This window comes from Coturnix japonica, chromosome 9 (genome assembly GCF_001577835.2).
Source record: "Coturnix japonica isolate 7356 chromosome 9, Coturnix japonica 2.1, whole genome shotgun sequence".
NCBI lineage: Eukaryota > Metazoa > Chordata > Aves > Galliformes > Phasianidae > Coturnix > Coturnix japonica.
Window position 1 is genome coordinate 18,053,560 of NC_029524.1, and position 20,296 is coordinate 18,073,855.

At 40.0% G+C, this 20,296-nt stretch overlaps 1 protein-coding gene across 22 annotated transcripts in view; it reads right to left on the reverse strand.

Moving 5' to 3' along the window:
* LOC107318346 (multiple epidermal growth factor-like domains protein 6) overlaps window positions 1–20,296 on the reverse strand; it is a 188,637-nt gene that overhangs the window by 89,157 nt on the left and 79,184 nt on the right. For 21 of the 22 annotated variants that reach the window (XM_015872052.2, XM_032446637.1, XM_015872049.2 and 18 more), the window contains exons 5-6: window positions 17,378–17,500; window positions 195–317 (exon numbers count right to left, since the gene is read on the reverse strand). In XM_015872052.2, coding sequence (XP_015727538.1) covers window positions 195–317; window positions 17,378–17,500 — 246 coding nt within the window. The remainder of the gene's footprint in view (window positions 1–194; window positions 318–17,377; window positions 17,501–20,296) is intronic. The other variant, XM_032446642.1, reaches the window with a different exon arrangement.

The window sequence follows — 20,296 nt, forward strand, 5'->3', positions numbered from 1 at the left end:
ACTCACTGGTCAGAAGAACGGCACTGAAAGAGAGCTTGCTGTCCACTGTTTGTGCCTCTTAAGGAAAAACAGGAAAAAAGACTAAGAAGGAGTAGAAGAAAATGGAGCAGAAAAACCCAAGTCCACAAACCCTTGCATTTATACAAGAACATAGGAGAAAAAAAACATATCCATGCCTTGCAGCATGTACTCACTCAAGCATGTGCGGCCATCAGAGTGCAGCCTGTATCCTGCCCAACAGTGGCAGTGGAAGGAGCTGTGGGTGTTAATGCAGCCATGCTGGCAGCCACCATTCACCTCTGCGCACTCATCCACATCTGTAGGACGAAGAGAGATGGCTAAAATTACCAACTGTCATGACAGAGACATAGTTCAGTTCTCCTGGAAAAGCTTGTAGCTTGGACATAATGCAACCATGATGCTTCAACTGTGATTTTTTTGTTTTTGTTGTTTATTATGCAGCTACACTGTAAACAGAGCAAAGATAATTGAAATTTTATGGTGTTTTCCAAAGTGCCCACAGGCACCGTCTCTGTAGTCTTCTTCTGAAGCTCTTGCTAATTAGAGTGGTCTGTGACACCAGCGTTTCCTTGGGGGCAAGAGGAAAGTCCAGGGAGAGAATACAGAATTCAAACACATCTGGGTATAAAGGTACCACTGGTCAAACACTGGGCTTTTGCAAAATTTTGCTGTGAATAGATTTCTTTATGCATCAGGTCCTAAACCCTATAGAAAGTCTTCCTGAGGATACAAGCACATACAATTGACATGGAAAAGAGACCATGCAAAATCAGAACTCATGCTTCCAATCAGTGAGAGCACAGGCATTACACAGAAATGGTTTTTCTGTCACATTTTCTGTGACTCTGTCCCTTGGGCTTTGGCCAAGGGAGTCAGCTGTGATGTCTGTGCCATCTCCCATCCCCTTGTGACTCCCAGCCTCTCACTGTCAGGGTAGCTCAAGAAGCTGAAATATCCTTGGATCTGCACTCAGCAACAATCAAAATATTGCTGTGTCCCCAACATTATTCTCATCCTAAATCCAGAGCACAGTACTGTATCAGCTACTAGAAAGATAATTAACTCAACCAAAACCAGGACAATCAACTTGAGAAAGCTGCTGTAACACTTCATCTGAGAACGAAGACAAGTGGACAAAAAAGACCAAAAAAACTTGAAGTAAACACTTGAATGTTGAGCAATAATTCACAGGACTGAATTTTCCAAAGTATCACATAAGCACTTTCTATATATTTTCTGCAACACCACACTACTGCAAATATCATTTGATTGGCATGTTGATACCATTACCTTAAAAACTGACATAGAAATCACTGGAAATAAGGGCCAGTTGCCCATTCCCTGACAAAGGTTGACCTGGCAGATCCTTGTCTTGGGTTTGCCTGTCCCTTCCTTATGGCCCCCTGGGACAGCAGCTTCACATCCCTCCATCTCACCCAGGGGCGATGCTGGAGCCAAGTCATGCAGACTGCTGAAGATACCCTCTTATTGCTAAACCCAGACCTAAACTCCCTTCTGCACTCTGTATCTGTATCCCCTGTTGTGACATTTATTTCTTAAAGACTCATGCTGACTTTACTCATCCAAACAGCCATGGATGAGGAGAGTGGGATGGAAAGAAAGACAAGAGTGGTGGCTACAAGGAGAGGCTGTCTCCTAATTGCTGCTGCAGGGAAGAGAATGGTAGCAGAGCCAGGAATGTGGAGCACAGAAAGGAGAAAACAAGGAGGGGATCTTCCCCCTGGGTATTATACTCAAGGAGCATAGGGGTCTGGCTTTCATATTTTTGCTGTCAATGTATCTGCTTTGCATTTGGCTTTGATGGTTTACATTTGTTACGCTTTTATGTTTATTCCATTCTAGAAAATCTAATCAAAATTAAATGAAAAAGGAAGTTTTAAAGATGACTTGGAAATGCACAACATCCTGATCCTAAGGAAACGTATTTATCAAGTTTAATTTTAATATCTCACATGTGAATTTCACTCACCTAAAATGAAGTCCTGGTGTTGAGTAGCATTTAAACTCATGCCATCTGCTAATGTATACCACTTTTTAATCCTTCTACTATATTTGTTCTTTCATTGGACTGCATACCCTGTACGTTTCCTACTGCCTGAAGACATCTGGAATACTTAAAAAAGCCCAAATCTAAACAGAAGTTTCATTATTTTTGTGTTTGTTTTTTTTTTTAATGTAAACTGTAAACAGAAAATGTTATTCATCTTGTTGAATGTTATGCAGTTAAGAAGCGCTCTGCTGAAAAATCCCAGGATGAAATCAAAACCAAGAAACTATTTGTCTTGAGTATCAAAGAAATAAAATACACAAAAAAGGCTCAGAGAAATACAAGAAGGAAGAGGATGAGCTACATAGCTCCTTGCATCCCAGTATTTATACCTCCATTAGCTTGGTTACTATGAGCTTCAATATATTACCTTTATAGGCTACAATCAGCTACAGAGTTTCTCTATATACCAAACACAGCTTTACATTAGGACATCAGTGCTTACAAAGGAGAAAAAGATAGCCAAGATAATAAAAATGAACAATTACATTTAGGTCCAACTGTTAGTCTCTCTTGGAGCATTTTGGTGCCTGGATTTCCAGCAGAGCACTGGGACCTCTGCACTGGTCAAAGCCCTTCTGCAAACCCCATCCCCAAGTGTCCCAAAACATCAGCATCCCCCCTGCATGGCCAGACCCCTCTGCCTACTTCTTTCTTTTCCAATCAGTCAAAAAGCCCATCTGGGGCTTCCTGTGGGGGATCAGCATAGCAAGGATTAAACACTGAAAGGTCCATCCACATGCTAAGGATATAATGAAGAAATATGCAACAAGCAGCAGTCTTTGGTGCCTCCTACATTTCTGGGACAGGAAACAACTGGAGGAAGAAAATAGTCTTCATGTTTTCTAGGAAGCAGATTGAAAAGCAGAACTAATCTAAATGCTAGAGCTGAATTAAGAGTTTTACAGGTGTAAACTATTCGCATTTTCATATTAAAATAGCAACATGTGTAAAGGACATACACACCAGGGAAGCAACAGCCTACAATGCCAGAAGCATATGAGAGGTGTATGACAAGCAGCTATTTCTTTTTCTACACAGAAATAACAAAAACATCTAAAATTATGAAGTCAGTCCACACAGGATAACAGGAGATTGCATCTGTTCAACTCTATTATATAATTAAATTTGGATTTATTTCTACCACAGATCAAACTAAAATACCTATGTGCTGCACTGCCCACAGTCACAATTGAGGATGCTTCTTCAAATAACCTGAATTTCCAGCCACTTTTAATTTCTAAGTTCCAGTTGCCCTGTGATGAAAGCAGCTACAGTTCCCTGTTTAAAAGGGTGGATAGTGACAGGTCAAGGGGGAATGGTTTTAAACTGAGACAGAGGAGATTTAGGTTAGATAGTAAGAGGAAGTTGTTCACCCAGAGGGTGGTGATGCACTGGAACAGGTTGCCTGAGGAGGCTGCGGATGCCCCATCCCTGGAAGCATTTAAGACCAGGCTGGATGTGGCTCTGGGCAGCCTGGTCTGGTGGTTGACAATCGTGCATATAGCAGGGGGTTGAAATTAGATGAGCACTGTGGTCCTTTTCAACCCAGGCCGTTCTATGAAGACAGAGGCAGAACTGTCCATTGAAACAAGTGGGGCAATAGGTTGAGACTGAGAAGCAAAATGAGAAATATGTGCCTTCCCAGCACTATTTTGAGAAGGGAGTTATACTGATGAGTGAACAAAGCAGAGTCAATAAGTGAATACCTTACAATTCACCTGTGAGAGTTTTGGCAGAGTCCGTACTGATGTCTGTACAGCATGACTGCATGCAGCCCATTCCCGCAACACAGAAGGGATGCACCACACTAGTCCCAAATGTGGGAGATGACGCTGGGTACACAAACCCATAAACTGCCACATCACCCTGCCCTTTCCAAAGCAGGTTTTACTGATGACATTACAGATTTTAAGCCTCTATACTTCTAAATGGAGGCTCAGCTAATTTCCAGGGAAGTCTGCCCCCAGCCACTTTGGCAATAAACAGATTTTCCTGCCAAATACCCACTTAAACACACTTTTAAATAGCGTTACAAACAAATTAAAGCTGTGTGATTGCCTGTTTGGAATTCAAGGTCATCACATTGGAGGCTTTTGTACACAGCCTGCAGGACTGTTTTTGTATTGCTACTTAAAATCTTTAGGAACAGCTATGATCAATCAGTTCCTTAAAAAGAAGCAGAGAGCAGTGCCAGACACAGATAATTAGTGGACCTCCAATTTTGTTTTTATAAAGAAGAAAAACAACAACAACAACAAGGCGTTTCCAGATCAATTTCCTGCTAACAAACAGCTTCACTTTTTACACTAAGAAACATAACATACAAAGCTAAAGAATGCCTCAAAAATGAGGAGAAAATGAGGTTTGACAGCAGAAGAACCAAACAACATCCTCTCCATTCTCCTGACCCTCTAGCTACACAGGACAGTGGGTTTCCATTTGCAGTGCCTTAGGCTGCAGATGGGTCGGGGTCAGGCAGCACCTTGTGCCATCCCAAGTCCCCTTTGCTTTTAAATTCTCTTTTTCCCCAGGGGAGCTATTTGGAAATCTCTGCAGCCACTACTCCCACAGTCAGTGCATCCCCACTCTCACAATGGTATACTCATGTCCCTCTTTCTCTGCTACAGAAACACACATGGAGTTGAGCTGTGCTGCAGAATGGCCACAATGTCGGATCTCAAAGTGCTTGCAGAAATAGTGAAAGTTCCTCCCACTGGAGAGATTCCATACCTCCCAATGGTGGGATTGAAACCACCACTCCCCAGAGGCTTCCACAGAAGCACAACTGCACCTTTGGTTCCCAGAAGCCCAAGAGACACTGCATACAGTGAATGACACGCACACATCATCATTTCCCATTCACCACAACCCACCAGAAGGGATGTAACCAAGGGAAACACAAAATCCTGCTTCCATCTGCTTGGGGAACTGCTTATGTCGATAGTCTTAAATTTATAAAGCTAGACTCCAATTAGAAACAATTATAATAAGCAGTTATAAAATTTGTGTCCAGAGAGAGGAGGGAAGATTTGATCTTTGCAGCATCATCTTAGAGTTTAGAAAGGTGGGAGCTCTGTGGGTGCAGATGTGGTACAGAGAGGATTCGGTGCAGTAGGGATACAGAGAAGCAGGGAAGGAAAGGTTGGATCTCAAGTAAAGAAGTACAATGAGAAACACAATGGGACTACATTTAACATTACCAGAAGTGCACAAACTATTTAACCTGGGCATTTTTCTGGATTGTTAAAAACCCTGCTGCACTGGTCTGGTTAATAGATTCCAAGGGATGTCTAAACCTCACATAAGTGATGAAGTAAAAATATCAAATGATCTTTCCCCACTAGTTCACAAAGCAGCTTTTATACATTATTTTCATGTTTCTAAGTTAAATAATCTACATAATTAAGAAATGGGAAGGAAACAGGCTTAATACCCAGTAGCACATAAGCTGATCTCAAAAGTCAAAAATTAATTCTGTGAAAATGAAACATAAAGTAAGAACCGCTGTCAGTAGATAATTTTATGGCAGATTCAGCTCCCTTTAAATCACACAGTCTCCCCTCATGTCTTGTGCTTGGAAATGCCTGCAATTTGACAGCCAGTGTGAATCTATTCACAAATGTACTTACTATGAAGCATGACATGATTTGCTCTTTAAGCGGCAGTTTCTTAAATGATCTCCCCTGCTTTATGGCCATTAAAGGGGTTTCGAGGTTTGAAAGTTTGATTCAAGTAGTTTGGGACCTCCCGGCGCTAGAAAAATGTTTGTCCAATTTTTCCACTTTGAAGGTTGTTTGACATTAGCACTGATTCTAGGAATAACAGACAACAGGTTTTAAGTCTAAAGTTCAACAAGAAAAGGCAGAATTCCTGCTAATTTGAATTAAAAACCTATTTTTGTTTCATTGAATCAAACTGAGCTGCAAAGAGAGCAATTTTTGACAGATTTTATACTGCAAAAATCTTCCACGAACTTTCTTTTCTACTTCACCAAGAACACCATAAATACCCGCCAAGCTCTTTTGAGTGGTCCACTGGAAACTGATGTTAAAACACCTCAGTGAAACAGCTTTCAGCAGAGATAAATGTGTTCCTGTAGCGTTAGCTGGGTCATTTCAAACTGCTACCGCTTCCAGGCTTTTATTTTTGCTCCTCAGGTATTTGTCTATGCCCTTTTCTGGCCCCTCCGATGGATTATATGAACATCCATTGTCTGCTTCACTTCAAAGTCAGCCAGGTTAGCTCAAATCACTGCTGAAGCTTACTTAAATTTCAGTAAGTCACAGGTGTCCAAGGCAGGCAACAAAATTAATTAATGGAATAGCTTGAGCAAGTCATACTGAAAGGAGCATGTCAAGTCTGATAAGGTATTGGTTAAAAGGGATGGCTAAGAGATTCCTTACCCAATTTAGTCACTGAGAATCAATTGCACACTGATTGAGGGCCCTTGTTAGCGCAGTAAGTTTTGCACATTTCTTCTTTGCCTGGGATTAAGCACAAAGCAGCTTTAACCAGCACCTATTTAGTCAGAACTACCCAATTAGCCATGCATGGAAACAAGCTTTTCACGTTACCTAATTATTTACCTTCCTCTGAAAACGAATGGCATTAAAGAAAGGCAGAAAGACAGACAGAAAGACAGCTTTTAGTAAAAGGTTCATTGACTCCCATTCTGTCACCTTTCTTCAAACCTCCCTGGTGATCCGATCACCTCAAAAAGAGGAATTTTCTACCCCGTGGTAGATATCTTGCCCTATATTTCAGATGTTTTACCTCATAGATACAATGACTTCAAGCTGTGACTAGGTAGGCTTTCCCCTCCTATACCCCTGGTTTACCTGTCTTTATACTGAGAACACCAGAGGACACAGGGAAATACTGAATGAAAGTCATCTATGGGACACTGCCTCTGTTGGGTAATACATATTTACGCTCAGGTTTGAAGGGAGATACATTTCTCAATGACAGCTTTCAAGGAGGGAAGAGGAAAGAGTCTTCTTTAAGGTACGGATTTCTCAAGGAGGAGTTCAGAGCAGAGCTGCTTCTGCAGAACCTACTTTGATCCGGAGAGACAACATTTGGAGCACTGATGGATGGGGCAATTCACCCAATCAAGTCCTGCTTTCAGTTTCCTGATCTGTTACTGGCCTTACTGGACAATAAATGCAGAAATAAACTGCTATGAGATGTCATGCAGTCTTACCAGTGGCTCCATGGCTGATTTGAAAGAATGATATTTGATTTGACAAAGACTCTGGTAATTTGAATTCATTTTGGGGCCTGGTGGTTGCTGTTTGTTTGTTTTAGGTGTTGTCTTTCATGTAAAGACCACAATGTTGTGGGCAGAGACTTGTTCCTCACCTATCCTGGGTCCCATAATCTCAGTTCACACTCCTCACTGGAAAGCAGATCACCTGGGCAGAGGGATGTGAAGACAAAATGGCCAATAGATGCACTGCTGATTTCTGCTTAATTTCAGTGCCTAACACACCAGTCTCTCCCAAGATATTTAGCAGTGGTTTAAGTCAATAAACAGTCAAGAGCCCTTCATCCACAGCCCTGTATGCAAACCATATGTGGCAGATGAAAACTCTGAAGATTATAATTAGAACTGTCCATTCAATTTAAACAAGGTCAGGAATGAAAACTATTTCAAATTCAATAAACAGGCCATTTGAAGGCATAGATGCTGTGGAGGACAAGCTTAACAACTTAATTGACAGGTAAAGTTTCATTTCTAATCCTCATTTCGATATCGTCTATAGCCTCAGGAGTCAAAACACATCACTGCTCAGTCCTCAAAATATGCAGAGAAAATGAAAATGTCAGCTGAATGAAAAAAGGCGAAGCATCTGTTTGATAGCTGTGTGAGCCTGCGACATGTAAACTGCTTTGGAGTCAAGCAGCCCTAATTAGAGTTTCAAGGCATTTCTCATTAAATATATGCACGCAGACATCTATATGTGAGCTTTAAGGAACGATTGGGGTCAGATGATTTGAAGGAAAGTGAGTATAGAATTAAAGAACAAGAGAATTTTCTTGGGCAGGCCTCAGACAACACTGTGATGCTTGCATTTAGCAGCGAATAAATACTTTCCATCTTTTTACAATGCAAATCTGCACATTTCTCTCCCCTATTTTTTTTTTTAATGAAAAAAGAATGATCCAGTTCTGAATCTCAGATCAAGATACACATCACAGAGAATTACAGCCAAGAAGGAAGACTGATAGGGTTACTGGCCTCCACACTGGGCTAGGTTAATAGATATTTTGGCAGCCATACCCACTGGATGACTCCAATTCACATCAATATGAAACCCACATAGATTGACATAGGCTTGCAGACAAGCTGCTGCCAGGGTAAGAGGCTGTAAACAGTGAATTTGGAAGAGGACATTTTGCCCGTGCACTGCCACAGAGTGGGCTGAACACAGCAATTAAACATTTGTGTAAATTCTGCTTAAGAAAGAAGCTTTGAGATCACTAGCATCAGCAGGTACATCACTATGCTACTGGAAGAGTTTGCGACATGAGGCACAGTAGCAGCAGGACACTTCATTATGGGACTGCATCGTGCCATCAATTTTTAAAGACAGTTCCTCAGCACAATTCAGTTAGGCCATGCTGGGAGGTGGGAGGGTGGCAAAGGAGGAAAGGATACCCGTGAGGAGATGCACTAATAAGCAACAGCACGACACAGCCAAATTTCTTGTGCAGGCTTGAATTGGAAAGGTACTAAGGAGGTTTGCATTGGAACATCAGCATCTTCTCTTAGCATGGTATGGCACTGCAACAAAACAGTCATGGAATAAAAAGGGAGAAATGACTGATATGATGAGAGCATCTCTTTTTTGTTGTTGTTAGTAGCAACATAAAGGCACACTTGCTGTGCTCAGTGAGCATCTTCACTGCAGTTGGACACAGAGAAATGTCTTTTCCACAGTAGGTAAAATATGCAAGAAAAAAGATAATGCTGTGAATACCTTCATAATCTGATACTTCCTGCTTACTGTGCAAGCTCTCTGCTCATCTGAAACATGAGTGCTTATTTGTGACAAATGTCCCACATGGGTTGGGATGCAGTTTTCTGCCATCACCTGGATAGTCTCATCTTGCTGAGTGGAACATAAGCCAGTCCTGGCAGTTGCCAGCCAAATCTGTTTTGTTCAACAGGTGAAATGCTTGCAGTGCTGTCAGTATTTGAAGATGGGGAGGGAAATAACACAATATTGAGCTGAGCGTATCTCATCCCCCAGGTGAGACCACAGTACTTCACATTCCATTACTGAAAATCCAGCTAACTGAAATTTCTCTACAACCATTAGTTCATTTGATGCTTCCTCAAAATGCTCCCACTAGAGCTATCGTAACTCCAGACTGAACTTTTAAAACATAAATTGTCAGCAAGGAAAAGACAGTGTATTACAGAGATTTTCTTCCTGACACTATATAATATATGTTAGTCATGACTGCAGAGATTCATCCACAAAAATAGGAGAAGAGGCAAACATCCCAAAACACTCCTCCACTAAACTTGCATCCTTTTTGGGATAGGAACAGTTAACAAGGTATTCAGGTGGGTCTTTCAGAGATGCAGTATGCACCACCAGCAGGTATATTTCAAGTCGGTCTTTCACTAAAAGCCATATAAAACCCTCAGGTACTCATGTAATTGAAGTTTAAGTAATCCAATGCGATGTTGATCACACTACTGATCTTTTAATAAGGAACTGCAGCCTTCCCAGCAGTTGCTGTCTTGCTGACAGTCACGTCTGGATCACTTCCTCCAAGCCAGTGCTTTGAACAGAGAGGCTGACAGATTTCTGCTTTAGATTCTATCACAAATTGTTTTAAAGTTCTGTGGTTTTTTTTTCAGGACGTATCAGATAGCTCATAAAATCCTGGCGCATTTCAATAAAAAGTGGGATTTCTGTTATTGTCCCCATTAAAGATGGCATTAAATGCTTCTAAAGAGGAATATAAACAGCACTGGGGAGCTGTACTTTTGCATATCTCTGTATCTGCTGTTCATCGCTGTTTACACAGCCTGTAGGCAAAGCTATAGAGAATGCAGTAGTTACCCTGCACAATGCTCTCCACTGAAAGGCAAATGTGCACATTTTTCCTTTTATAATTTCCATTTAAAGCATGAATTGAAGGTTTCCAAGCCTCGCCTCTCTCCGCAAGAGTAATTCAGGAGCAATTTACATTTTCGATGTGCTCAAAACCAACACCAAGATGACTCATGTGCTGTTTATAAGATGCTTATATTTGCTGGTAAATACCTTGCGACAAACAAGCTATAATTTAAGTATTCAAAATTCTTAGTTCAGCATAAAATTACTAACTGTAATTTCGGAGACTGTGAACAGGGCTTCAATTTCAGGCTTGCAAAACTCTTCCTACACAATGGTTCTTGAAAGTACGAGTGTATTTTCTTCTCTGACAGCAGCAATCATTGTATCTCCGTAATTGCAGAACAGATTACCTCGCTTTTAATTCACATTAGTCAGCTGCAACAATACCATGTTTCTTTCCTTTCCTTTAAAATAAACTAATTATTGTCAATCAGCCCAGCGGAACGTTAACATGCTCTGTAACCTGCCTTTCAGAGGTAGTCATAAATACCAAAAACTAGCTAATATAAACTAATCAGAGCCCTAGAAAAGCCTCAAAATATATTTGTACTGCAGTCTATCATTCTTGTCGTATTATTTCTAACTACTTTATTTTGTCTGAACAGTAATAGTCCTGTCATATACTGTGCTTTCCATCTAACTATTCAGAGCTCTTTGCTTCTAATCACTAATTAAAACAGATAAAATCCCTGACTCGCGTTTCCCAACCTTCAATCTTTCCATTGCCTGAAGAGGACCAGTAAAGCTTTGCGCATCAATTGGCACAAAGAGAAGTTACCACAGCACATGTTTGCCATCCCCAGCTTTCTGCACAAATTCACAATGGTAAAGATTGGCACTACATGCTGAAAAACCACAAAGGCAATGACTGCTATCCTCCCAGCACTTCACACGAACACTCCTTTCCAAAGATAGTAGCAAGTTATGGTTCCAGACAGTACTTCCACCCTGCTGATAGAGCCCACAGCCAGCTACAAGACACAGTGAGCTTTCAAGTGCCATATGGACCTGAGCAGCAGAGCCGGGACTCCACATTTGCTGTTACCTGGGAGGCCTATGCTGCTGAGAAACAATTTTTCTCTTTCAGTCCATGTCAGAACAGTGATCAATAATTCATCTGATAGCTGACATGCAGAACAAGGTGCCAGTTTTCTGTGCTTTATGAATAATATCACGCTTTTTAAAAATCATGCTGTTTTGGAACACAGCAGAAGATGAGCTGTAGGAAACACTACATATCAATATATAATGCATATATGCGTATGTATATATGTAGAACTAAACAAGACTCAAATCCATCCTTACATAATTTTAAAATGAAACTGCCTGTTGCCCATTTACTTCATGCAAATAGCTTATTGAAATGCTGCAAGTGAATTAAACAGGAACAGTCAGAAAATAAATAAAATAAAATGAAGAAAGAGGGATCTGGGATCCAGCCTGTCCAGGAAGCTGTGCAGTACTCCTGCACTGCAGCTGTTTCTTTGGAGCCCCTTGTTAAAGCATTGCTCTTGACTCTACCTGCTTGCACTAACTGGTTAGCGTGAAACTCCTGTTTAAAATGCGACCAAAACCTTCCTGTGTGTGCCCTTGGTTCCACTTAATAAGCACACATACCTGGGGTAAACAAATGCACTCTTCAGTGACTGTATTCATAGCTGCTAGCTCATCTACCCTGAGGGATGCACTATGTGAGAAGCTGTGATTTCACTCAGTCATCACTGTTCCACAAATTAGAAAGGGGAGATTTTTGCAACAGCTACGTTTGAATCAGGAAAAATGTAAACCAATGTGATTACAATTCTAAAATGAATTGATTATCAGAGCATCAGGTTCTCTCCTTGGCTAAAAGTGCCACACTATTACTCAAGATATAGGCTGGAAGTCTCTGGTCCTGTCTGCCCCACTCAGTTTGAACCTTATGTTCATCCCCCACTCTCCCCAGCGCAAGAGAAGAAGGTCAGAGCTGAAATGACAGTGATTTTGCTAAGTTTAGTAAATGATACATTTTAATAAGATGGAAAGGGTTTGTATGAGTAATTGAGCGGATTAGGTTTGGAGGGGCACACGAAATGAGAGGGCAGTGACCAAACCAACCTACAGAACTCACTGTGTGCTGTCAGCCTTCAATTAGCAACCCAAAATTCAGCTCAGGTTTCTGCCTGCCTTGGGCTTACTATTAATCAAGATTCAGGTAATTCACTTTAAAAGTCCAATAGCCTACAATTAATGCTACCTTTACTATGAATCCGTTGTAATTTTTCCTACTTATTTCTGAGTATATTTTTGGCTGTAATACTGTCACAAAGAGACAAATGCAGAAAGATGACACTATTTGCCTAGGAGAGTGCAACGGCTCCGAGCATCTATCGATCCTGGCTGGCTCCTAATGCAGCACAGGAGAAAGGACGGCTGAATGACCTCCAGCATTCACTCCTCCAAAAGAATCAGAGGTAAAAAAAAAGAGAGAAGCATCAATTTCCAAAAGAATTACTTATGAATTGGACATTAAGCGGGCGTAGTCTTTAAGTCACAGATAATTAGATAACTGTGGTGCAATTGCTATGACTTAGCTTTGTTTCAATATCTCAGGACAGAATCTTGAAACAGAGATAGATAAAGAGGGCTGGATGGTTTTGGCACATCAAGGAGTGCCTTCATTGGGTTACTCTAAGATTTACATTCAAGCTGAGTGGCACTTGTTGCATTTGTAAGTCTGATGGCTATATTTCTTCTCATAAATTATCATTTCTTTTCCACGTTTTCCTTTGTGCCATTGCACATCACAGCATTATGAGTCCATGAACTTTCTGAAACCAGACACCAGATCCCTCCCATGAACTGCATTCTCTTCTTCAATTAAATAAATAAATAGGAATAAAAAGAAGAAAAAGCTACCACTTGGCACTGCTCTGAAGGTGCAAGATGTTATGTCCTTCAGTTCCTTCACAGGGCACAGCAGAATGTGATGTGTGTATTTGATGGAAATGGAAACTAGTCCAAATACAGAATTAGTGTGCTTATTCTCTTTGGCAAAAACATGGTATATGGCAAGAATAAGTTATAACAAAAAATCTCAAACTTTAAAGATATAAATTCTGAGGTTGTCCTAATAAGCACTTTCTTTAACAAATCCTTCACTGTTCCTTTTAGTCAAGCTATTAACTTTTCTGTGGAAGCAGTATGTGAGAGCTCCCATCAGACAAGACATCAGGATAAATCATTGGCACCAACAACTATTATATTACTTGGATAAACAGCAGTGGCATTGCAAAGTCACACACATCCTCTGAAGGTGGCCATTCCCTGAGCCTCTCCAGCAAAGGTCAGGGATCTGCCCAGGCTCTGGAGCTGGGCTCAGCCCCCAGGGATGCCCAGGGACTGGACTGCACTGATTGCAATATTGCTCTGATCAGTAAAATAAAAGCTTCTTTTCATCAACAGCTAATCATAGGACTTCGTTCAGCTGCCTTGACAGATGAGAACACAATAATATAAATAAGAAATGACATTTTACCAAAGAAGGTTAACATAAGGTCACAACCTTTTTCGTTTGACTTCTGTAGCTTACTCATGTGTGAAAAGATGCTTTTGTAGCTTCAGCCTCAGCACACTTTACAGATATAAGCTTGTGCTCGTAACTGAGCTTAAAAAATGGTATTAACAATTGGAAAATAACATTTCTGCTTTTTTGTGATGTTTGAGTAAAATTGCTTCAAGGTTGATATGTAATATAAATAGAGAATACCCATATCTATCACAGAATATAATGTAAGAATCAGGGTTACCTCTACCCAAGAAATGAGGAGATACTGCACAAAGATGGAGCCAAATTCTGTATACAAACGTGTTTTTCCCCCCTTACTCAGACCAAGCTAAATCTTTCTGAGCAAATTCCCTAACTGATATCAACCAGTCTGCCCCCAGAAATACTGAATGCTGCTACAGATGCGCTGGACACAGAATAAGGTCGTCAGCCATGTACTAATAAATGTCAAATATTAATTTATTGTAAGATGCAGAGATTTAAATCCTAATCCTCTTTCATCATTAATTTCAACAGGCTGTGTGAAGAGTGAGAGGCAAGCATGAGCTTTGTGTCAAAATCTGTAATGCCTATGTGACTATCTGCCAAAAAAATATTTCTCTTGTCAAATAAGAAAACTTAAGTTCTGTCCATAAAGACTAGAGATTAAAGTTGTGTTACAACATGCAGTTAATTAGCCTTGAAAGGCTAATCAGCTCACTGCTTTGGTCGGCATTTCCATATAGATGTACATGTCTTCATCTTACCACAACTATCTATTAATGCCAGTAGCCCTCACTGAAATAAGATGTTACATACTATATATGAATCACATATCCTGCCATAAGAGACCACAACCAGTGAGAAAACGTTGCTTACAAGTGTTCAAAGGGGCATAGCTTTTGATACCCTGGGTGGTGTGACCCTTTCCCACATGGCTCTTACAGAAAGAGCCACCCCAAGGCATTGTTTGCTGAATCCTGACTGCAGTAACCTTTATTATTATTATTATTATTATCATTTTAAGGATGATCTTCCTTATTTATACTGCTGCCTTATTGATACTCATGTTGCCTTGTGTCATTTGGACACCTTTGATGCCACAGAAGGTAGAGACGCTGAGCATCTCAGCTCCTGTTAACTGCCCGCTGCCAGATTCAGCTCTTGGGTCTCCTAACACAGCTCACAAAAAGCAGCCATTATTGACTAATCAGCAGTACAATTCATTATTTTGCCAGATTAGTGAGTTTTTATTCACTATTCTCCTCCTCAACATTAAATAGCTACAAATAGCTAACAACACTTTTTCTTTTTTTTCCTTTTTTTTTTTTTTTCTCCTGATAGTAATTTCCTGACATCTTTCCTTTCTGTCAAATGGATGCTCTATTCTGTTTCTGAACAACAAGATCAATCTGCGCACTAATAATGACCTACTGAATAAAACCTACACTTCTTCCATGCTCTTTTCTAACAGTATGCCTTGTTTGTACTCTGGCTGACAAAAAACCCACACTCTACAGCGATTGATCATTTCAGTTACCAGTGAAATAAAACCAACCACGAGACAGATAATGGGAGCAGAACAATAGAACACAGCCATTTAATGCTACAGTTTAGACTAAGAGCTGACATAAAGCACAGCGAAGCTATAAAGAAAGAATGTAACTACCCAGAATGACTATCAGCCTTATTCTACCCAAAATGCTGGCTAACCTGAGAAACAGCTTTGCCCTCACCTACAAAAAGAGCCCTTTGAGCAATGCAGAACCACTGCATCAATAAAGCACCAAGTCCTGAGAAATCAGCACCTTCGAGCAGCACACGCAGTATTTTTGGGAGCTCATCTTTCCCTCAACTCATCTTTCCGAGGGATTTACATTACAAAATCTGATGGCTACAGGTTTGTTGAAGGTGCCTTGCTGCAAGTATTGCCATATGCTCCTTGTTATTAGTTCAGGTGTTCAGGTGTAATTATCATCACCACTGCATTTTCTTTGATCTGCGACTTCAGTGGCTTCAGCTCATTGCACATGTCCATTTTTGTTGGAAGGTTTCAAACAAAGGCTTCAAAACGGCTAACAGTGCGTTCTTCTCCAATTCCTACGTAACACAAGAATCAAGCATCTCTAGCTCTGAATTTAAGGAATGCCAATATAACAAGATTTGAAGACTATTTTAAGAATAGCAGGTTCGTACAGAGGAACATTAACTAACTGACACAAAACAATGTTAACAGAAGCAGTACTCTCACATGCCGAACAACTAGGATTACAATGGGAAGGACCCTTGCTTTTGAAAATAACAGGTTTCGGTAAGCTTCTAAGACGTTCAGTCAGTCAGTAGTGATCAACAAACAGGCCCACACACTGTCTCACAGGAGCATCACCATTTTACCACCAAAAGGGCAAGGGAAGACTGAGTTGAAGTAGCAGGGATCTGGGAATTGTGATTAGTATTTCTAGCTTCAGCCCTCAAAAGGCCAAAAAGAAAGCACCAAGAACCACAGGGAAAAACTATGATAATAAAATAATGTATAAATGATAAATACAAATAATTAAAATAATAATTAAATGAGCAGCTACATCTTATGCACATTGTTGAGCTCAATGTCAAATGACTTCTTACCTTGGAAAACATTTCTACAGTCTTAGAGGAAGAAAAGGAGTTTCCCTATAAAAGGATTTTATAATATAAAAAGGATTTTATAATGGATAATTATAAAATTAAGACTGTGATTACAGGTTAGAAATACATTGCTTTGCAACAAGCCCTAAGGAGCATGTTGAAGGACAAGGGTAAAGCAAAATAACAGTGGAAAGTAATTTGTGAGATATTAGGCAACAGGAAAAATCAGAGGGGATGGCTTCTTGTAAAGGGATAACAGGGCTCATGAAAACATACCTAACATATTTTCTCTTCAGAATATCGTAAAATTATGATATTATTATATACATATATAATGATTGTAGATAAATGTAAATATGAATGTAGATTGATTGTAGATTAACAGATCCAATGGGCTTTTTTTATATCCACTCCATGTTTACCAATGTGATTTTAATGAATTCTTAAATGTTCTAACATAAGCTTATGTGATGTTTAAATTTTACAGAAAGTCAGATCTTTGCCTAAGAACAAATTTTACCCCATAATGCAGAAACTGGGCTCCTATTTCCCTTAGGAAGAAGACAAATAGGTTTATGTAGCATGTGATCTTAAATCCTTTTTTATTCTGTTAATCTCTAGCTGTGGAATTGTGATTGAAATGCAAAAACGTATATGTATTCCTTGATAAGACCCATTTTGTTTTAGAGACACAAAATGCTACAAAACATATACACTTTCTTCAGGTTTTTAAACTGATGATGGAAATTCCATAATCAGAACATGGCACAACCAATCCAGGTTAAGTGATAACCATTTTTCAAAAGAAAAAAACACAACCCTTTGAAGTGTTCTTATAGTTATATCCTTATAATCCAGACATGAGAAGATCGGTATTCTTAACAGCTCTGAATGCACACTCTTCAGCTGGCTCCAGATAAAAGCTAGCATTTCTATTTCTTTTCCAATATCTTCCTGGATTCCTTACTAGCAGTAAGGCAAAAAACAACACATTACCTCCACACGATTTCCCATCCTCCCCCAGTTTCTGGCCAGCTGGACATTTGCAGTGATAGCTGCCGATGGTGTTACAGCACTGGTCCTGACAGCCTCCATTCTCAGTACTGCACTCATTTACATCTGTCGGTAAAAAATTAGGTGGTCAGTAAAGGCAGGCTGTGACCTGATTCTCTACACTTTAAGAACAACTGCCTATGATCTTGGTTCTACAGAATGAGAATGTCACTGAGAAATAGATAAGGACCCTCTGGGTCACCTCTTTAACCATCTGTGTTTCTGTGCCCCACAACTCAAACCAGCAAATGCAATGGGGGAAACATTCCTCCTCTGCTTGAGTGCAAGCTGCAAAATCAACCAACATTCAGGTTAGAGAGTAAGAGAGTTGGGAGGGGGACAATTAAACAACAGAAAATAAGCTATATTTTGACTGTACAAATGGAAGCAATTACTTCATTTAGGGACACTCTGCAGCACCAGTTGGGAAATATGGCTCTTTTTAGTTCTTTTTTTTTTTTTCTTTTTTTAATCTAAATAGATTTTGTCCATAAGAAATACAAAGTTCTGTAAAAAAAAAAAAAAAAAAATCAAGAAAGAATGAATTTCCCATATATACACAAGAGAGATGAGAACCTTTCAGCAGCAATCTTTAGCCGCTAACGACAAATGTTTACCAAGGTTTGGCCTTTGAAGAGCTTGAGTTCAGTAATACTATTTGGCTTAAGATTTCATTTAAAAATCAGAGAGTTAAAAAGAAACTTTAAGGAATGTTTTGGATTATTTAAAAAACAAACAAACATACAAAGAAATCTTGAAACATCAACATTTACTAAGGTGTACTGGGACGGGTATAAGCTCGCTGAGACCTCATTACTCCACAGCTCTAAATTCAGCACGATGACTGATGTCAGAAAACTTTCTTCATCCCCAGTGACATTGTAAGCTACATTAAAAAATATTCAGTTCTGTCAGAGCTACACAACAATCCAAAGCTTATCTCACACGAAGCCAGCAAAGATGCTCTTGATTTGGTGATTTAAAGAGAAATTTTTCTGAAGAAAAACACTCGCACACCCTGAAATGCAAAAACAAACCGTACCAAAATAAGACATTCGTCTGTTCGCTTATCAGCGAGAAGCTGAGAGAACATATGACAAGTGACAGATCTCAGCCCCATTCCTCAGCGCACAGGAAGAAGGCATGGCAGCACTGAGGATCACACTGAGAGCTGGTGAAGTGGACATGTTCTAAGTGATTTACTCCTGAATAACACACATCTCAACATGCCTCATGGTAACAAACAACGATGAGCTACACGGTATTATATCATATGGTCAACTATGCACAACCCAACTGATCAGCACCAATACTCAATAGGGAAAATGCCAATATTTCCATCCAAAGCACAGAGAGAAAATCTTTCCAGCAGAGTAATCATTATCCTCCAGATTTCACAATAATAACATACGCAAAAGTCTGTGGTGCTGTTGCACACTAAAGTGCAAAACATTTTTCCTCCTGATTGCAGCATGTTTTTATTTTCAATCAGGAATCTTCATATTGAGCATTAAAACCTGTTACCCACCTGGACGCTTCCGCCCAGTAGCAGCACTGGCTGTCTGACTAACAAACTCCTCTCCTTCCACCTCTCTCTCTCGTGCTGTGTCCATTATTTACTTCTCTCTGCTTTTTATATTATATGATTATGGATTTGTCAGTAGGAAAAAAAAAAGGGGGGGGGGGGGGGGAAAGAAAAAAAAAGGAAAAAAACGACAACAAAAACAATTCTGTCAAATGATGAATTTCTGTCTGCTTTCCATGTTCAATGTCACTCAAGGTTGCAAATATGTTTGCCTTTTGGATAGCAAGAAAAACGACAGAAAATTTCTGACATGTAACAAGTCTGCCAGGCTGGGGCTGACGAAAGTTCAATGTTATCAGGACTATCAATCCATCTGTAATGACATGCTGTAGGCACTTCAGAAAAATAAATGTGATGCTTTCTGCTGTGATTTTTCACATTTATTTATAGAGCCAATGTTGCAACACAAAAACATTATCCATGGGATGTGCTCCATGTCAGCTTTCAATCCTGCAATGGGAAGTCTTAAAGAAAAAAGAACTTAAAAAAAAGCAAACATCTGGATGAACTTAATAGTAAATTGTATGTAATACTGAAAAAACCATACTGTATTTTCAATCAGTAGCATTCATGGATGGATATTGGAGGCATATCTCTATGTCCCACACTCCCCATGTGAGGCAATGCAGAACTGCCCTATGTATTTATTTGTCCAAAAATCTCAAATACTTGATACCTTCATAGTAGAGGAGCATTCCTGTTTTGTCTTTACATGAATCACCTTCACTCAAATAAATACACCTAGGAGCCATGCATTGAAAGGAGAAGAGCTGCACCCAGCGGCCATCTGCATTCCTGCTGGATGCTACTGTCCCAAACTACCCCACAGCAGAGCAAACCAGAGACATGCCCTGCTCCATGGAAAACAAACTTTCACCAAGGTTTTAGCTAAGCTGAGATGACTCAAGATTTCCCACAAATAAAAACGAATTTTATATAACAGCAGACATTGGACGAGATGTTTTTCATCAGTAATTCCAAATTTAGGTCTAACAGAGGTGATCTACAGTATTACTAACCTATGCCCTGCAAACTTCTGCTGTGTATGGGCTGCTGAGCTTCATGACACGGAGCTCAGCATCATCCACTGCAGCAAGGCAGAAAGCTTGCCCTGCTTGCAGGGATGGAAGCTTGCTCAAGTTCTGCACCATAAAGGGAAAGCCCTGCAAGCAGGGGCTGCTACACTGCAGCAGGAAATCAATGAACTGAATGACAGTGTAAGTATATCAAGTGCAACTTAAATGCGCCAACATGAGTATCTTACTACAGATGAGTGC